We start from the raw sequence: 20,170 nt of genomic DNA on the forward strand, positions 1-20,170 counted from the left end.
TGATTCCGTGAACAAACAAGGCGCCGCTTTTAATGGCGCTGCCTGCTCACTGCCCACCAGACGATGGAGATGAAGGAGAAGCTGTCTTCTCTGGGCGAGAGCTCTCTGAGGAACTTCACTATGGACACGGAGAACAGCAGCGTGTACACCTTCGAGGGAGAAGACTACAGAGAGAAGAAGAAGGTAAGATAGGATGGTTCATTCTTACAATATGAAGAATTCACCTTAATCTACTGCTCTTTCTTCCTCCCTCCAGGTCATTACCAACTGGATTGAACCCCCCAAGAGAGAAAGGAAGGCCAACTACGCTGTGGACGCCTACTTCAGGGAAGCCCTCCGAGTCAGTGAGCCCAAAGCCCCCAAGGTAGGAGCCTACAGATCACCAGACTACCGTGTAGTAAACTACCGTACCTTTATTGTGTTTAACCTTGATTGGTCTACACCCTGCAGGCTCCTCGTCCACCCAAGCAGCCAAACGTCCAAGACTTCCAGTTCTTCCCACCGCGTCTCTTTGAGCTCCTTGAGAAAGAAATCCTCTTCTATAGAAAGACCATCGGCTACAAGGTAATGTGTCCCTGCACTGCAAAAAGTCAGTGTTCAAAAACAAGAAAAGAAATTACAAAAATGAGGAGTATTTTATTTGAACTAAGCAAAATTATCTGCCAATAGAACAAGAAAATTTGGCTTGTCAAGACTTTCCAAAACAAGTAAAATTAGCTAACCTCAATAGACCCCAAAATACTTTAAAATAAGTATATTCTCACTAATAACAAGTGCACTTTTCTTGGTAGAAAAAAAAGAGACCTTTTTGCTCAATATGTTGAAAAATATTCTTAAATTAAGTAAACGCTAGTGCCATTATCTTGACATAATGATATGCGCTCGGCATTACATTTCTTGAAACGAGCAAACTTATACTAAAAACGAATTTATTGTTCTTAATGGAAAGGCAACAAGGCAATTGTTACTAGCTGTTCAGGCAAATCATATTGTCTAAAAATGCATTTTTACATCGACAACATGACATCATCGTGCCAAGTGCGTGCTCTTTCAGTCAATTAGTGTGCATATATACAGCCCAGCCCCTGGCCAAATTTTTTTAAATTGTAATTTTGAAGAATTTATCTGAATGTGCATGAACTATCTCTGTTCAAAATTGTTAGAAATGTTAAATGTTTAAATATTAACTGTCAGTTTACTGTACTGTGCCAACTGTACTACTATATGAGTACGTATGTTCTATTGTTTCATTGAAAATAAAACAGCAAAGTCCATTTGGCTGTCATCTGTTTTAATTATGAGACACAATATTGTCAAAATCATGATTTTTTTTTCATGCTTGAAATAAGAAATTATTACTTTAAAAAAGTAGTTTTATACTTGTGAGTGTTGATGACACAGCTTTGCAACAGTTGATATTCTAGTTTCAAGCATGTTTTACTCAATATAGCTCATAAAATCTCAGCAACAAGCTGTAATATCTTACTGAGATCATTTAGGACCAAAACACTTAAAACAAGTAAAACACTCTAACATAAAATCTGCTTAGTGAGAAAAATTATCTTATCAGACAGAAAATAAGCAAATATCACCCTTATTTGAGATATTTAATCTTACTTAGATTTCAGTTTTTGCAGTGTGCCGTCTGGGGACGTCCTCTTGAAGTTGGAAAGTGTTTTGTTAAAGTCGGCGTGTCTGTTCAGGTGCCCCGCAATCCTGAAATGCCCAACTCAGCCCAGGTCCAGAAGGAGGAGCAGGCCAAGATCGATGAAGCAGAAGCTCTGAGCGAGGAGGAACTGGAAGAGAAGGAGAACCTCCTGCAGCAGGTATCCTGCTCTTACCCTGTTTAGCTACACACCAACACCACCTTATTTTGTCTTGACTTTATTATTTTTTACCCCTCATCCTCCATCGCAGGGATTTACCATTTGGAACAAACGCGACTTCAACCAGTTCATCAAAGCTAACGAGAAGTGGGGACGAGATGACATTGAGAACATCGCCAGGGAAGTGGAAGGCAAAACTCCAGAGGAAGTAATGGAGTATTCTGGTAATGCTCCACCCCTGACCCTTGACTTGTAAAGCAACCGTTTCTGTGATCTGTTAATTACTGTGCGTGTTCCTCAGCTGTGTTCTGGGAGCGCTGCAACGAGCTCCAGGACATTGAGAAGATCATGGCTCAGATAGAGCGAGGAGAGGCAAGAATCCAGAGAAGGATCAGCATCAAAAAGGCTTTGGACTCTAAGGTAGGTTCACAAGTGGAAGCACATCCATCCCCCTGATGAATTGTACAATATCTCACAAACGTATACTATCTACAGGTAACAGATGACACTCCAAAAAAAAGTTAATTCATGTCAGCACTTCAACTTCAAATGTGAAACTAATATATGATAGAAGCTCATTACATGCAAAGTGAGATATGTCAAGCCTTTGTTATGATTTTGATCAATCTGCTCAGTGGCCTTGTGGTTAGAGTGTCAGCCCTGAGATGGGTAGGTCGTGAGTTCAAACCACGGACGAGACATACCAAAGACTATAAAAATGGGAGCCATTACCTCCCTGCTTGGCACTCAGCATCAAGGGTTGGAATTGGGGGTTAAATCACCAAAAATGATTCCCGGGCGCGGCCACTGCTGCTGCTCACTGCTCCCAGGGTGTGAACAAGGGGATGGGTCAAATGCAGATGACAAATTTCACCACACCTAGACTGACCACTGTAGAGGAACGTTAGCGAGAATGCCACATTGCGCCGAGGACCCGAATTGCAGGACGTCGCATAAAACGTGTCAGCAAAATGTATTATCTACTGCGATAACGACGGTATTAAAAACTTCATCTCTGGCCAAATTCATATAATTTATATTGTATATACCGTGCAACCCTATTAGTAATGTTCTACTGCAATACAAGCTGTACACTGACTACTCTAAAGCATATACAGGTAAAAGCCAGTAAATTAGAATATTTTGAAAAACTTGATTTATTTCAGTAATTGCATTCAAAAGGTGTAACTTGTACATTATATTTATTCATTGCACACAGACTGATGCATTCAAATGTTTATTTCATTTAATTTTGATGATTTGAAGTGGCAACAAATGAAAATCCAAAATTCCGTGTGTCACAAAATTAGAATATTACTTAAGGCTAATACAAAAAAGGGATTTTTAGAAATGTTGGCCAACTGAAAACTATGAAAATGAAAAATATGAGCATGTACAATACTCAATACTTGGTTGGAGCTCCTTTTGCCTCAATTACTGCGTTAATGCGGCGTGGCATGGAGTCGATGAGTTTCTGGCACTGCTCAGGTGTTATGAGAGCCCAGGTTGCTCTGATAGTGGCCTTCAACTCTTCTGCGTTTTTGGGTCTGGCATTCTGCATCTTCCTTTTCACAATACCCCACAGATTTTCTATGGGGCTAAGGTCACGGGAGTTGGCGGGCCAATTTAGAACAGAAATACCATGGTCCGTAAACCAGGCACGGGTAGATTTTGCGCTGTGTGCAGGCGCCAAGTCCTGTTGGAACTTGAAATCTCCATCGCCATAGAGCAGGTCAGCAGCAGGAAGCATGAAGTGCTCTAAAACTTGCTGGTAGACGGCTGCGTTGACCCTGGATCTCAGGAAACAGAGTGGACCGACACCAGCAGATGACATGTTACCCCAAACCATCACTGATGGTGGAAACTTTACACTAGACTTCAGGCAACGTGGATCCTGTGCCTCTCCTGTCTTCCTCCAGACTCTGGGACCTCGATTTCCAAAGGAAATGCAAAATTTGCATGGTTGGGTGATGGTTTGGGGTGCCATGTCATCTGCTGGTGTCGGTCCACTCTGTTTCCTGAGATCCAGGGTCAACGCAGCAGTCTACCAGCAAGTTTTAGAGCACTTCATGCTTCCTGCTGCTGACCTGCTCTATGGAGATGGAGATTTCAAGTTCCAACAGGACTTGGCGCCTGCACACAGCGCAAAATCTACCCGTGCCTGGTTTACGGACCATGGTATTTCTGTTCTAAATTGGCCCGCCAACTCCCCTGACCTTAGCCCCATAGAAAATCTGTGGGGTATTGTGAAAAGGAAGATGCAGAATGCCAGACCCAAAAACGCAGAAGAGTTGAAGGCCACTATCAGAGCAACCTGGGCTCTCATAACACCTGAGCAGTGCCAGAAACTCATCGACTCCATGCCACGCCGCATTAACGCAGTAATTGAGGCAAAAGGAGCTCCAACCAAGTATTGAGTATTGTACATGCTCATATTTTTCATTTTCATACTTTTCAGTTGGCCAACATTTCTAAAAATCCCTTTTTTGTATTAGCCTTAAGTAATATTCTAATTTTGTGACACACGGAATTTTGGATTTTCATTTGTTGCCACTTCAAATCATCAAAATTAAATGAAATAAACATTTGAATGCATCAGTCTGTGTGCAATGAATAAATATAATGTACAAGTTACACCTTTTGAATGCAATTACTGAAATAAATCAAGTTTTTCAAAATATTCTAATTTACTGGCTTTTACCTGTACAAGTTGTTTTATAGTACTGTGCCCTGAAAAGATCTACTGCCATAAAAATGCTTGCTGAAATGTTGCATTTGAAAATATTTTGTCCAGATTGGTCGCTACAAGGCCCCGTTCCACCAGCTGCGCATCTCCTACGGAACCAACAAAGGGAAGAACTACACAGAGGAGGAAGACCGCTTCCTAATCTGCATGCTGCACAAGCTGGGTTTTGACAAGGAGAGCGTGTACGACGAGCTGCGCCAGTGCATTCGCAACTCGCCACAGTTCCGCTTCGACTGGTTCCTCAAGTCCAGGACGGCCATGGTGAATTTTTCCTAAGTTCTACTTCGGCCTGTTTAGCCAATCATGTTGATGTCGAGATTCATGAATATTTGGGACGCTGTTTGTGTAGGAGCTCCAGAGACGCTGCAACACGCTGATCACGCTCATCGAGAGAGAGAACATGGAGCTTGAGGAGAGAGAGAAGGCAGAGAAGAAGAAGAGAGGTCCAAAAACGGGCTCGGTAAGTAGAAAAGCATGCAAGCAATCCTCCCAATTGATGTCTTTTACTAGATCCTCCCAATGCACACATCAAGCTGACGCACAGAGATAGACTCAAATATTGAAGGATGCATTGGTGTTGTAGTTTCCTAATGAAGCCTTGGCTTGACGCTCCTCTACTTTCTCCTGCTCCGCTTGCTGCGGCAACAGCAAACCAAACTCCAGACGCTCCTCTTCGTTTTGTATCGTTTACTTGTCAACTTAATCCTTCAAAAACGTCAAACAATAACGATGTGGGAACAAATGAATGGCAAAATAAAGCGACTTTGTTACAGTAAGAAAGAGTTAGAAAAAGTAAGAGTAAGGTCAAAAAACTGTGTGGCTCGATTCCACCATACCTGACTGCCATTACCCATAATACATTGTGTCCAAACCTTATTACTACACAGATCCTTCCGCCATAAATGCAATTAAACAGTTACAGAATCTTCACTGTATTAAAGCAGTATAAAATAGTACGTCATCAAATTATTCAGACAAATGGAATAATTACAAATAAAGTGTACCTTACAATTATTCTAAGTATGCAATATATACATTTTCGTATTATTTAAATAAAGTAAATAGTCCCCTTTTGGCTGAATAAACACAAAGCACCTTCCATAAAATGTAAATGAACTTAAACAGCATTTAGGCTCCTACAGGTATTATTGCGAAATCAGAACCTGTCATGGTTTCTTCTGCATCCTGGGCATTTCAGGAGGGTTGGCATCTGTAAAGTTGCAACACGATCTTCTGTTGCGGTTAGGGATGGATACAGAGTCGGGTACTTTTTTGGCACCGACCGAATGCCGCCGGTCCTACCGGGCACCGGGTCAAGTAAAATGTGACGGTGCCATTTTTTCGGAGCCTGAGTTGCGCGTGAAATCACGCCAGGTTGCCGGCTCTCCGCACTTCGGCACTCTGCGATCACTCCAGCAGCACTGAGAGCAGACTCATCCAAACTACCACTAGGTAATGTTGCAATTACCAATGCCAACAAAGAAATCGACTAAAAAATAAACGCTCCACCGTAACTAAAGTAAGGTTCCGCTTTTCCAAAAAATGCGCTAGCTTGATGCTAATCTACATTGGCTTTGCTACTGGCATGCTACCGATTAGCATTAGTGATTTTTAGGGGTGTAACGGTACGTGTATTTGTATTGAACCGTTTCGGTACAGGGGTAAGGTTCGGTTCGGAGGTGTACCGAACGAGTTTCCACACGGACATATTAAGTAGCGTAACGCACGTTGTGTAAACAATGCACACCGAGGCACAACACACGGCATGCTAGCAGCTAACGGGCTACGATAGACTGACCATACGTCCTCTTTTCACCGGACATGTCCTCTTTTGCGGAGCTGTCAGGGCGGAGTTTCTTAAATGCCTCAAATGTCCGGCATTTTGAGTTAGGGTTGCGTGTATTTTCAATGTACGGTCAGGGTTAAGAAGGGGTTAAAAACAAAACAAATTGTGCACGCAGCAGCATTGGTGAGGGAGGGGCAGAGAGAGAGAGAGAGAGAGAGTTATGATAAACGCGCATGCGTCGCCAGGCTCTGCTTTTTATCCATAGATTTATCACATTTAATTTTTTATTATCTATAGCAGGGGTGTCAAAAGTGTGCCCCGGAGGCCATTTGCGGCCCACAGCTAATGTTTTAAAGGCCCACGGCACATTCTAAAAATACTATTAAAATCAACAAAAACATAACAAAAGTGAAATAAAAAAGCTTAAAGGTTAAATGTAATTTAGAAAAAGTTGCAATGTTGACTAATAAAAGAAAGCTGGGTTTTTTTTCTTCAAACTGTCATTGCTCAAAACATAATATTGAATCAAAATCAATGTTATTTTGAATTATTGACCTATCCAAGGTTCCCATTACTTCACATCAAATATTTCACTAAGAAAAATAATTTTGATGGAAGATTTTGCAAATTTGGTAATAAACCCAAAAATGTGTATTTTGTTGTTTCCTTACTGTACCGAAAATTAACCGAACCGTGACCTCTAAACCGAGGTACGTACCGAACTGAAATTTTTGTGTACCGTTACACCCCTAGTGATTTTACATTGTCATTTCAACACTTTTAAATTTGGTAATTTGGAACTACAACTAAAATGCACGTTACAGTCAGCTAGTGTGTAATACGTACAATACTTACAGTATTAACACTTTGTAGGGCGCAGCAGACAGCCAAGACTGAACTGACAAACGCACCATAAACTGTACATTACTGCCATCTAACGTCTTGGACTTGCAATTGCAACTTATTGTCATACTTGCACACGACTCAGAAATGTCACAATTAACAAGATGTAACAACTGGACATCAGTTATCATAATCAGCTCATAGAAATTGGATTGTATTATCAAAAACAATAAATATTTATTGACAAACATAAAAGTACCGTTGAGTACCGATATCGATTCTCAGGTGCCGGGAATCGATACCATATCGGTTCAAATGTAAACGGTAACCATCCCTAGTTAGGAGGTTGGTGTGAATCCTCACAAATCTGTTTTAGAATATTATTTTTTATGTAAACGTTGCTGTCATAAAATATTTTCATTGTATATCCTGCTCAAATAAATGTAAAAGTAAGTAAGCCACTTTCACTAGTAAGATGAGTGATGGGACAAATTTACAGCAGGACCATTGAAGTTTTTTCACATTGAGACCGTTTCCTTCCCGCTGCTCTTCTATTGTTGGCCATCTTTAGATCTTTAGTGTAGGGCTTTTTTTGTCAAAAAAGTTACATTCATAGTTCTTTGTCCTTCTCTAATTGTATCATTACTGGTATTCTTCTGTGGTAGGACTTATTATATATGTATTGCTTTATGTTGAAGTTATTAGTTCTATGTATTAAGGTTCCAGCAAAGTCTAATCAATCTATCTATACCGTTCTAGGCCCAGAAGCGGAAACCTGAAGGTACCCCGGATGGTCGCGGACGCCGAAAAAAGCTGAAGTTGTGAAGCTGACCACTCACTCACTGTATGTACAGCTTTAGTTCACCGTCATTAGCCAGCTACAGACAGCTAGCTACACATCATAACAACTAGTAATAGTGAGTGTTTGAAGGCTTTAATGGTGTCAAACATCATAGACTTGGTCTGCTTGCGATATTTTTAGCTTCTAACGAGCTCGGCGTTGTCATGCACTGAAACACTGGAGCAGTGCTGCTTTTGTTTGTTTTCAGTCTTCTTTTTTTTTTTACCAGTACTTAATGGAAATAATTTGTATTTATGCTTGTTGGTTGTACCACATTCCATTTGTTTTTTCTTTGTGAAGTAGAAAGGTTGTTTTTTTCTCAAATAAAAATCCCTTTTTATAAAAAAAAAAAGAAAAAAAGGAGTGCGCTGTGGTAACTAAGACAAATAGGACTTTTGCTTCAGAGACAAAATTATTATTTAAATTGCAAACGCATTAAGTGCTATGTTTGGAAAAATAATCAACAACCTAATTATCTTCAACAAATGCTCGTAAAGTTCACTGGAGACTTAGTTGTCTTTGGTGTTAACTAAAACAGTTAGGTTTGTCTAAAAAAAAAAAATTGTCAGCCAAGACTTAATTGTCGTTAAATGCTTGTCGGATATATATGTATATATGTATGTGTATATATATATATATATATATATATATATATATATATATATATATATATATATATATATATATATATATATATATATATATATATATATATATATATATATACTTTTTATTTTATTTTTTTATATACAACACGTACAATAAGCATGTTGATGACAACATTATATTGAATGTTTACAAAGACATTAATAACTACATTTTCTTGTTTACAAAAACAATGAAAATGAGGATGTCCTAGATGTTTGGAAAAACACGTTTGATTTGTTGAAGACTAAACTGAATTCACTTGCGTTAACAACACGCAAGTTATCGTATTTTTCGGAGTATAAGTCGCTCCGCAGTATAAGTCGCACCGGACGAAAATGCATAATAAAGAAGGAAAAAAACATGTATAAGTCGCACTGGAGTATAAGTCGCATTTTTTGGGGACATTTATTTGATAAAAGCCAACACCAAGAATAGACATTTGAAAGGCAATTTAAAATAAATAAAGAATAGTGAACAGGCTGAATAAGTGTACGTTATATGAGGCATAAATAACCAACTGGTATGTTAACGTAACATATTATGGTAAGAGTCATTCAAATAACTATAACAAATAGAACATGCTATACGTTTACCAAACAATCTGTCACTCCTAATCGCTAAATCCCATGAAATCTTATACGTCTAGTCTCTTACGTGAATGAGATAAATAATATTATTTGATATTTTACGCTAATGTCTTAATAATTTCACACATAAGTCGCTCCTGATTATAAGTCGCACCCCCGGCCAAACTATGAAAAAAAACTGTGACTTATAGTCCGAAAAATACGGTGTATGTATATATATATATATATATATATATATATATATATATATATATATATATATATATATATATATATATATATATATATATATATATATATATGTATGTATGTATGTATGTATGTGTGGGAAAAAAAATCACAAGACTACTTCATCTCTACAGGCCTGTTTCATGAGGGGTTCCCTCAATCATCAGGAGATGATTGAGGGAACCCCTCATGAAACAGGCCTGTAGAGATGAAGTAGTCTTGTGATTTTTTTTCCCACACATACATATATTGCGCTCTACTACGGTATTGAGCACTATTTTTTGGATAACCTTATTAAGACATATATATATATATATATATATATATATATATATATATATATATATATATATATATATATATATATATATATATATATATATATATATATATATACTTTTTATTTTATTTTTTTTAAACACAACACGTGCAATAAGCCAGTTAATGACAAAATTATATTGAATGTTTACAAAGACATGAATAACTCAATTTTCTTGTTTACAAAAACAACGAAAAGGAGGATGTCTTGGATGTTTGGAAAAACATCCAAGACATTTGTTGAAGACTAAACTGAATCCACTTGCGTTAACAACACGCAACTTAAGTTCTTTAAAGTCCATATTTGATAAAATGTTGGGTTTAGTCGCTGAAGAGTAAATTGTCCTTAAAGTTTTCTTTTCTTTTTTTTTTTTACAAAAACATGCAGTAAGTTAGTTGAAACACGTGCAATTAATTTTTATTTACAAAAACAGATCGGTGAAGATCAAGTCGTCTTTGATGTTTGGAAAAACAACTTTTGTTTTGTTTAAGACTAAATTGTCTTAATATTTACCAAAATGCTTATGTTTGGTTAATTGTAGAATAGGGATGTAACGATAAACTGTAATAATGATAACCCCGTAGTAAACCCCCGACGGTTAATATTACCATTGTAATTTAAATTGTGGAAAAACCCTGATTGATGACTACACTTTGATAAACTCACAGACTGGCTGGCGCTAGCTTAAATGCTACCATGAAAACAAGAGACATTAACGTCTTTCCCAATCAAGAAAGGACATAACCCAATCTACATTTCTACAAACACATTACTTTCTGATTGACTAGGATATTCCATTATGTACATTGAACCTACAAGCTGTGTGCTCTCTTAAAACAGAGTGATGGCTATATACTCCACGGTGCGTTCAAGGACGGCTGAACCAAGTAAAACGCCACCATGTATTTAAAAAAAATAACTTGGTCAAAAGATTTCTTTGTATAAGTACTTTTTGAGCACATGCGACAATAACAACTGATCATTTTGGTCACAAAACCTGTGATATGAAACGTTCATATTGTTACATCCCTACTCTGGACTAAACTGTCTCGAATGTTTACGAAGACGGGGAAGTTGGGTTTGATATTTATAATTGTATCAAATGTTAACGGAAACACATTGGCTTAGTTAATGACACAATTGTCTTAATTACGAAAAGGCGCACCGGGGTCATATAATGTTTTTTTTGTAAATGTAAAGACTTCCTTGTGGTCTACATAACATGTGATGGTGGTTCTTTGGTCTAAATGTTGCATAGATGATGTTTTACACATCATCTTCAAGTCGCTTTCTGACAGTCGCTTCAGGATGCACCGTTTTGTGGGCGGTCTTATTTACGTGGCTCACCTTCGACAGCGTCTTCTCCCCGTCATCTTTGTTGTAGCGGTGTAGCGTGCAAGGACGGGAGTGGAAGAAGTGTCAAAAGATGGTGCTAACTGTTTTAATGACATTCAGACTTTCCTTCAATCAATAACGGAGCAGCATCTCCTCATCCGTGGCTCACTAGTGCAACAACAACGCCGGAAATGTGTCCCGTGAAAACCCGTCCGACCGGAACTCTCTAATAACTAAAGTTCCTTGGGTGAATAATGTAAACTCACTACACCGGTATGTTTTAGCACTTTCATGGCGAGTTTACTGACAAATATAAGTAAGAACTTTACACTACTTTATATTAGAAATGGCGACAGCGGAGGATGAATGTCCCATAAGAAGAAGATAGAGAAAAAGAAGAAGCTTATCGACTACAGTGTCGGTACCAACTACAAAGGCGGACGCCTGCAAATTTTCAGGACTTATGCAGATCCCAAATACACATCAGCAGGTACCAGAAGGTAAGAAAAGTTGCTTTTGTATAATATTGTGAAACAAAACACCAGATGATATGTCTTACCTTATACACACACCATAATAATACTCCTATGTTGAAGCACAGTACAATCCATCAAGCGGTGCGGCTTCATAGCTTACCAAAGTTGTACTAAAACATTTTGATAGATTTTTGAGCGGCGTGTGCAATGTTCTATATTTTCAATGGTTCTTAATATACATTTTCAACATTTTAGTGGTGTTTACTTGAGTCATATTGCAGTCGACATGTATCTCTTATGTGTGACTGCCATCTACTGGTCACACTTATCATTTCACCATGTACCAAATAAAATAGCTTCGAGGTCGGTAAGCACAACCAGAATTATTCCGTACATTAGGCGCACCGGGTTATAAGGCGCACTGTCGAGTTTTGAGAAAATGAAAGGATTTTAAGTGCGCCTTTATAGTCCGAAAAATACGGTAATATAAAATTCAACTTCAAAGATGCGTTATACTTAATGCTTTATATTTTAGTCGACGAAATTCACTGTCATTCACTAAAACTAAATCAATCTAGATGACTAAAATCTGACACTTTTTTTTAAATGGTCAAAAGACCATGACTAAAACTAAATTAAACTATCAAAATGAACACTGTTGACGATAACTGAGACGGACATTTTTAGTCCACAAAAGATAGTTAGTCAGAGGTGGTGTAGCGGCATACTTGCCAACCTTGAGACCTCCAATTTCGGGAGGTGGGGGGTGGGGGTGGGTGCGGGGGGCGTGGTTGGGGCGGGGGCGTGGTTAAGAGGGGAGGAGTATATTTACAGCTAATTCACCAAGTCAAGTATTTCATATATATATATATATATATATATATATATATATATATATATATCCCCCCGCGACCCCAAAGGGAATAAGCGGTAGAAAATGGATGGATATATATATCCCTGCGAACCCGAAGGGAATAAGCGGTAGAAAATGGATGGATGGATATATATATATATATATATATATATATAAATAAAAGAAATACTTGAATTTCAGTGTTCATTTATTTACACATATACACACACATAACACTCATCTACTCATTGTTGAGTTAAGGGTTGAATTGTCCATCCTTGTTCTATTCTCTGTCACTATTTTTCTAACCATGCTGAACACCCCCTCTGATTATGCATTGCTGTGTGGCCCGCACAAAAGTGCTTTCATCAAATGCACTAGATGGCAGTATTGTCCTGTTTAAGAGTGTCACAACATTGCTGTTTACGGCAGACGGACTGCTTTACTGTAGACGTTCTTTGTATTGTGGGAAAGCGGACTCAGGTCCGCATGGAGGCGACGCCCCGTCCAGCTCCGCCTGAATTTCGGGAGATTTTCGGGAGAAAATTTGTCCCGGGAGGTTTTCGGGAGAGGTGCTGAATTTCGGGAGTCTCCCGGAAAATCCGGGAGGGTTGGCAAGTATGTGTAGCGGTCTAACTAGGCTCCACCCCCTTATAGGTCCTGAACATGGCGTACGCAGCCCGGGTGTGTGTAGCAATAATAATTCACCGTGAGAAGGTTTTGCAACTGGATTCAACCATGTTCATCTCAACAGTTTTATTCAAAAATACGAATTTCTCCATTTTTGCAAAAAAAACAAAAAAACTATATCTACAAAACCTGTTCTGTGTGTGTGTGTGTGTGTGTGGTGAAAAATAGAACAATCTTTTATCACATTAGCATTCGAGGAGGTCAACTAACATTCATTCCAGTCAACAGGACATAGTCAATTGCGGTAATAATAATAATAATAATAGTAACATAAAAACCTTTCTTGTCATCAAAATAAGGCTGCACGAGCGGATTACATTTAGCGTTTTTGTGTGTGTGTGTGTTGCTTTTCATGCAGTTGCAGGGGAAGAAAAAGGGAGCTTTTACAAGAAAAGGAGAAGAAAAAAAAAGAAAACATCACAGCAATGAAAAACTGCCCATCCTCAGTGTGTCCAAAGTGGATCTGTGACGTCCACAGGTGGTACCGGGCTCTTTTCAGTGCTACACAAGTTGGGAAATGAAGGCACAGCGGTGGAAGAGACCATCATAGTCAATATTTAGGGGAGAGTCCTCTCCTTTTAGACCTCAGAACTATCCGAGCCGCCCCACATCCTGGATGCCCCTTGGCTGTAGCCGTTGTAGGCCGAAGACGACGAGCTGGCGTACGGCGGGCTCTTCTCTTTCTTTTTGCGCCTCAGCAGCAGAACCACCGCGGTGGCGATGATGCAGGCGAGGAGGATCAGACCCGCCAGGCCTACGATCATAGGCAGGGTGGAGCTGTCGGGGGCGCCGGAGCTCCCCACGAGGGGGCGCTCCAGCTGAGGGTTGCGATCCGACGCGGGTGACCAAGGCTGGCGCTGGCTGACCACCAGTCTGTCCGCGCGGTCCAGAGTGATGTGCTGGATGTTGGTGCCCCGGTTGTTGTCGGCGCCGATGTCTTGGGCGACGGCAGGGCCGGAGAAAGAGGGGGCGGCGCGGCGGCGCCTGAGCGGGCCCAACTCTGACGTCTGAAGACACTCCGCCGAGGACACGCTGTGATGGAGGTAGTCCACGCTGCGCTTGCCGCGGTTGGCGTTCTCTTTCGAGCGCACCATGTAGATGGTGTGGATGAACCACTCTCGCCCTGCCGCCACCTGGAGATCAAACGGCACCTTCTCACGGGTGTGCTCTGGGAATTCCGGGTAATGGTGTCTAAGCACTTACCTGGAATAGCGGCGACGAGGACAGGGTGAAGCCGTCGGATCCTGGCTGCTTGACCAAGGACAGAGCCCCGGCTGTGTCTTGAGCCAGCGTGGCCTTGAACGCCACGTCACCGAACGCCGTCGCCTGAGTGTCCGGCTGGGCCTTGTCCTGAAATACCACCAAGTCAACAAAGTTCTCCAGCTTCCTCCTACAGTTAAAAACCGCCGTTCTTACCAGGATCTTAAACCTGTATAGCAGAGATGGCGAGTCCGCCAGGCATCCGTACTCCTTATTCGTGGGGTTGTACTTGGGAACGTAGCCGTCGGCTCCTGTGCACAGGAAGACCTTCTCGATGCTGCACGAGAACGAGTCACCCAGGTTCTGCACCGGGTCCACCATGACGCGGCCATAGATCTCTGAGCCTATAAAAAGCATTTTGCATGTTCATGCCTGTTTAAGTTCAAGTACCTCGGAGTCTTGTTCACGAGTGAGGGAAGAGTGGATCGTGAGATCGACAGGGCGGATCGGTGCGGCGTCTTCAGTAATGCGGACGCTGTATCGATCCGTTGTGGTGAAGAAGGAGCTGAGCCGTAAGGCAAAGCTCTCAATTTACCGGTCGATCTACGTTCCCATCCTCACCTATGGTCATGAGCTTTGGGTTATGACCGAAAGGACAAGATCACGGGTACAAGCGGCTGAAATGAGTTTCCTCCGCCGGGTGGCGGGGCTCTCCCTTAGAGATAGGGTGAGAAGCTCTGCCATCCGGGAGGAGCTCAAAGTAAAGCCGCTGCTCCTCCACATGGAGAGGAGCCAGATGAGGTGGTTCGGGCATCTGGTCAGGATGCCACCCGAACGCCTCCCTAGGGAGGTGTTTAGGGCACGTCCGACCGGTAGGAGGCCGCGGGGAAGACCCAGGACACGTTGGGAAGACTATGTCTCCCGGCTGGCCTGGGAACGCCTCAGGGTCCCACAGGAAGAGCTGGACGAAGTGGCTGGGGAGAGGGAAGTCTGGGCTTCCCTGCTTAGGCTGCTGCCCCCGTGACCCGACCTCGGATAAGCGGAAGAAGATGGATGGATGGATGGATGGATGCGTGTTTAACTAACCATTGAGCCAGCTGAACATCCACTGAACATTTTTTAACAACATCACATCTACAGGTAAAAGCCAGTAAATTAGAATATTTTGAAAAACTTGATTTATTTCAGTAATTGCATTCAAAAGGTGTAACTTGTACATTATATTTATTCATTGCACACAGACTGATGCATTCAAATGTTTATTTCATTTAATTTTGATGATTTGAAGTGGCAACAAATGAAAATCCAAAATTCCGTGTGTCACAAAATTAGAATATTACTTAAGGCTAATACAAAAAAGGGATTTTTAGAAATGTTGGCCAACTGAAAAGTATGAAAATGAAAAATATGAGCATGTACAATACTCAATACTTGGTTAGAGCTCCTTTTGCCTCAATTACTGCGTTAATGCGGCGTGGCATGGAGTCGATGAGTTTCTGGCACTGCTCAGGTGTTATGAGAGCCCAGGTTGCTCTGATAGTGGCCTTCAACTCTTGTGCGTTTTTGGGTCTGGCATTCTGCATCTTCCTTTTCACAATACCCCACAGATTTTCTATGGGGCTAAGGTCAGGGGAGTTGGCGGGCCAATTTAGAACAGAAATACCATGGTCCGTAAACCAGGCACGGGTAGATTTTGCGCTGTGTGCAGGCGCCAAGTCCTGTTGGAACTTGAAATCTCCATCTCCATAGAGCAGGTCAGCAGCAGGAAGCATGAAGTGCTCTAAAACTTGCTGGTAGACGGCTGCGTTGACCCTGGATCTCAGGAAACAGAGTGGACCGACACCAGCAGATGACATGGCAACCCAAACCATCACTGATGGTGGAAACGTTACACTAGACTTCAGGCAACGTGGATCCTGTGCCTCTCCTGTCTTCCTCCAGACTCTGGGACCTCGATTTCCAAAGGAAATGCAAAATTTGCTTTCGTCAGAAAACATGACTTTGGACCACTCAGCAGCAGTCCAGCTCTTTTTTTCCTTAGCCCAGGTGAGACGCTTTGCGCGCTGTTTCTTGGTCAACAGTGGCTTGACACGAGGTATGCGGCAGTTGAAACCCATGTCTTTCAAGCGTCTCTTGGTGGTGGATCTTGAAGCACTGACTCCAGCAGCTGTCCACTCCTTCTGAATCTCCCCCACATTTTTGAATGGGTTTTTTTTCACAATCTTGACCAGGGCGCGGTGATCCCTATCGCTTGTACACTTTTTCTGACCACAGTTTTTCCTTCCCTTTGCCTCTCCATTAATGTGTTTGGACACAGAGCTCTGAGAACAGCCAGCCTCTTCAGCAATAACCTTTTGTGTCTTTCCCTCCTTGTGCAATGTGTCGATGGTTGCCTTTTGGACAGCTGTCAAATCTGAAGTCTTCCCCATGTTTGTGTAGGCTTCAGAACTGGACTGAGAGACCATTTAAAGCCCTTTGCAGGTGTTTTGAGTTAATCAGCTGATTAGTTTGTGGCACCAGGTGTCTTCAAAATTTAACCCTTACACAATATTCTAATTTTGTGACACACGGAATTTTGGATTTTCATTTGTTGCCACTTCAAATCATCAAAATTAAATGAAATAAACATTTGAATGCATCAGTCTGTGTGCAATGAATAAATATAATGTACAAGTTACACCTTTTGAATGCAATTACTGAAATAAATCAAGTTTTTCAAAATATTCTAATTTACTGGCTTTTACCTGTATTGTTCGAAAGCAGGGCTTTTCAACTCCATTTTTATAGGAGCCTGATTTCCAGACATCTAAGTACCATAGGGACCAGCCAGACTTTTCCACTCACTATTAGTCTTATTGTGTTTACCGGAGAACCAGTGTCCTTTGATTTTGGCCTTTATTTCGTCCGTTAGGGGAGCGTTCTGCTGTTTTTAAGGACCTTTTGCAAGAAAGTGTGGAGGAGGCATATGTGTTTAGGAGTTATTTCTTTTTACATAGCCATAGTACTTTTCCTTTGTGTATTCTACCAGTCTCTCTTTGTCTGCAGATGTCTGTGTAGTGTTTTAGGCATTGGAATGTGAGAAAGATGCATCCCCCTCCTTTTCTTATCAGTGTTGGGGAAGGAGGAGGCATTCCTATTCAAGAAGTAGTCTCTTCCCGTTTGAATGTTAGATCAACTAGAGTAGCCGATATGAATGTATTGATTAAGTTGATCTCCCAAAGCTTTGGTATAAACCTGAAAATATTCCAATTCTGTCTTGATGGTCCTTCTTACTCAGCATTTATGTCATCGAAAAAACTTGGGATTGACCAGTAACTTAGATTCCCTGGGAGGAAGAACTGGTCCGACACAACAAAAGCTAGTCAAAGATCATCTCTATGATGTTTTTAAGAATCCCCTGCAAAAAAAAAAGTTTCTCACAGTTTTCGAAATGGGCTCGCAGGCGACTAGTTAAGTAGCCCAAATGATGAAAAATCATTTGGGCTACTTGAGGAACACTACTTGTATCACTGAAGTAGTTGAACAAATGATTGGATGTGTCTGAAGTCAACAACTGGTACATAAAAGACAAAAAGGAGAGGACTTAAAGGGATGCCATGAGGAACGCCCAAGTTGTGTAAACCACAAGTTTGAACCCCAGTGTTCTATGTTTGCTAGCAAGATGCAAGGATCTGCCGATGTGTTTACGGTGGTCCAAGTTCCTCTACACCGGTGGTTTTCAACCTTTTTTGAGCCAAGGCGCATTTTTTTTATTTGAAAAAATCCGGAGGCACACCACCAGCAGAAATCATTAAAAAATGTAACTCGGTAGACAAGAAAAAGTCGAATTTAAAGCATAACCAAGCATGCATCACTGTAGCTTTTGTCTCAAAGTAGGTGTACTGTCACCACCTGTCACATCACGCCCTGACTTATTTTGACTTGTTTTGCTGTTTTCCTGTGTGTAGTGTTTTAGTTCTTGTCTTGCGCTCCTATTTTTTGTTTTGTTGGTATTTTCCTGTAGCAGCTTCATGTCTTCCTTTGAGCGATATTTACCGCACCTGCTTTGTTTTAGAAATCAAGAACATTTAAATTGTCATGTAATGTACGGATGTACTTTGTGGACGCTGTCTGCTCCACAGTAAGTATTTGCTGTCGTCCAGCATTCTGTTTTTGTTTACTTTGTAGCCAGTTCAGTTTTAGTTTCGTTCTGCATAGCATTCCCTAAACTTCAATGCCTTTTCTTAGGGGCACTCACCTTTTGTTTATTTTTGGTTTAAGCATTATATACCTTTTTACCTGCACCCTGCCTCCCGCTGTTTCTGACATCTACAAAGCAATTAGCTACCGGCTGCCACCTACTGATATGGAAGAGTATTACACGGTTACTCTGCCGATCTCCAGACACTCAACAACCGCACGTTATTTGCGGATAATAATTACTGGTTTGCAAAAAATATTTTTAACCCAAATAAGTGAAACTACAATAATTTCCCACGGCACACCAGACTGTATCTCACGGCACACTAGTGTGGTTAAAAACACTGCTTTACACAACTGGAACATTATATCGTTAAACATTTGCTTCAAAAATATTTTATCTCCCAAGATTTGAACTGAACTCGGTTTGGCCTTTGGACCGCCAGTAGAATAGCCCTGATAGAAAGTTTTTTTTATATAATTTTTTCATGTTATATGGCCTCTTTTCAAAAAAATTTTTTTATCGACTTTTATTTTTATTTTTACGGTGTCTACTGAGCGAGAACGAGAAAGCAGGCGGGACTTTTGAGCTGCCTGATATCGTTTTAGCAGTTTAACTTATTTACGCTTGTCAAAGCTCTGAGAATTATGCATCATGGTTTTCTGGCACCACCTGGTGGTTAAGGGGTGCAATTACATAAAAATAATATTTTCTTGTTTTTGAAATGGGCAAGAACGAAGTTTGTTCAGTTTTCATGGACATAGCATAGGATTACAGTCCTTAGAAAAAGAGTTATAATGGTAGTCAATGGGGCCGAAATAGTTCTTAAGAGAAAGTGTGTATACTTGATTTACAATCAAAAACACAATGCAATTTTATTTTAAAGAAACCTCCCTGGTGAAATGTCATACCTAACCTTCAAACTGAACAATAGTAGCACCTAAGGAAGACATGCAAAATGACCGTTTTGGGTTTCTTTGCCCACCAGATGGGAGTGTAGTACCTTCTGAAAAGGCAACATCAGTGCCTTCCCCAAAGCCCATTGATCCATCGGACAGCCAGAGTTCCTTCTTGGACAGGAGGAACATCTGCGTGTTGAGGCTAAACTCTGCCGCCACTGGGTCGCTCACCTGGAACCACACCAATATTATCTACTTGCCTCATCCAAATGGCAGGTTGGTAGAAACATGGGTAAGAACCTGCTGGAAGCGGATGTCCATATCGAACGTAAGAGGCTCCCTTGGGTGACACACGGGGGGGATGCTGAACTCTCCGTTGGGGGACGCGATGCAGGGGATTAGCTTCACGGTGTACGTCCCCGAGTAGTCCCGCACCTTCAGAGACACACCAAATAATGACACTTTTTACCCTAAGGTCCCCAAAAAAGGGTCCCTCTGGAGCAAAGGTGTCCAAAGTCCGGGCACATTCTAAAAATACTTTTTCAATAGAAAACAAAACTATATAAACAAGTGGAATAAAACCACAACCGGGTGAAATGTAATGAGAAAAAGTTGCAACGTTGACGAATAACACAAAGCTGCCATGCAGTTTGTTTACCGGTATTCTTTTATAGCAGTCATTGTTGAAAAAATAATATTGGATCAAAAAGTTA

General features: G+C 40.9%; 2 protein-coding genes across 2 annotated transcripts in view; one reads left to right on the forward strand and one right to left on the reverse strand.

The window, feature by feature from the left end:
- smarca5 (SNF2 related chromatin remodeling ATPase 5) overlaps positions 1–8,380 on the forward strand; it is a 29,739-nt gene extending 21,359 nt beyond the window's left edge. Inside the window, exons 16-24 of the mRNA XM_061922902.2 lie at positions 61–183; positions 257–364; positions 451–564; positions 1,704–1,826; positions 1,918–2,050; positions 2,128–2,246; positions 4,621–4,833; positions 4,922–5,032; positions 7,961–8,380. Coding sequence (XP_061778886.1) covers positions 61–183; positions 257–364; positions 451–564; positions 1,704–1,826; positions 1,918–2,050; positions 2,128–2,246; positions 4,621–4,833; positions 4,922–5,032; positions 7,961–8,026 — 1,110 coding nt within the window. The 3' untranslated portion in view covers positions 8,027–8,380. The remainder of the gene's footprint in view (positions 1–60; positions 184–256; positions 365–450; positions 565–1,703; positions 1,827–1,917; positions 2,051–2,127; positions 2,247–4,620; positions 4,834–4,921; positions 5,033–7,960) is intronic.
- Positions 8,381–13,312: 4,932 nt separating this feature from the next.
- frem3 (Fras1 related extracellular matrix 3) overlaps positions 13,313–20,170 on the reverse strand; it is a 69,294-nt gene continuing 62,436 nt past the window's right edge. Inside the window, exons 20-24 of the mRNA XM_061922937.1 lie at positions 19,758–19,892; positions 19,562–19,688; positions 14,595–14,782; positions 14,382–14,528; positions 13,313–14,311 (exon numbers count right to left, since the gene is read on the reverse strand). Of these exons, the coding sequence (XP_061778921.1) occupies positions 13,757–14,311; positions 14,382–14,528; positions 14,595–14,782; positions 19,562–19,688; positions 19,758–19,892 (1,152 nt within the window). The 3' untranslated portion in view covers positions 13,313–13,756. The remainder of the gene's footprint in view (positions 14,312–14,381; positions 14,529–14,594; positions 14,783–19,561; positions 19,689–19,757; positions 19,893–20,170) is intronic.

This window comes from Nerophis lumbriciformis, linkage group LG27, assembly GCF_033978685.3.
Source record: "Nerophis lumbriciformis linkage group LG27, RoL_Nlum_v2.1, whole genome shotgun sequence".
In the NCBI taxonomy this organism is placed as follows: domain Eukaryota; kingdom Metazoa; phylum Chordata; class Actinopteri; order Syngnathiformes; family Syngnathidae; genus Nerophis; species Nerophis lumbriciformis.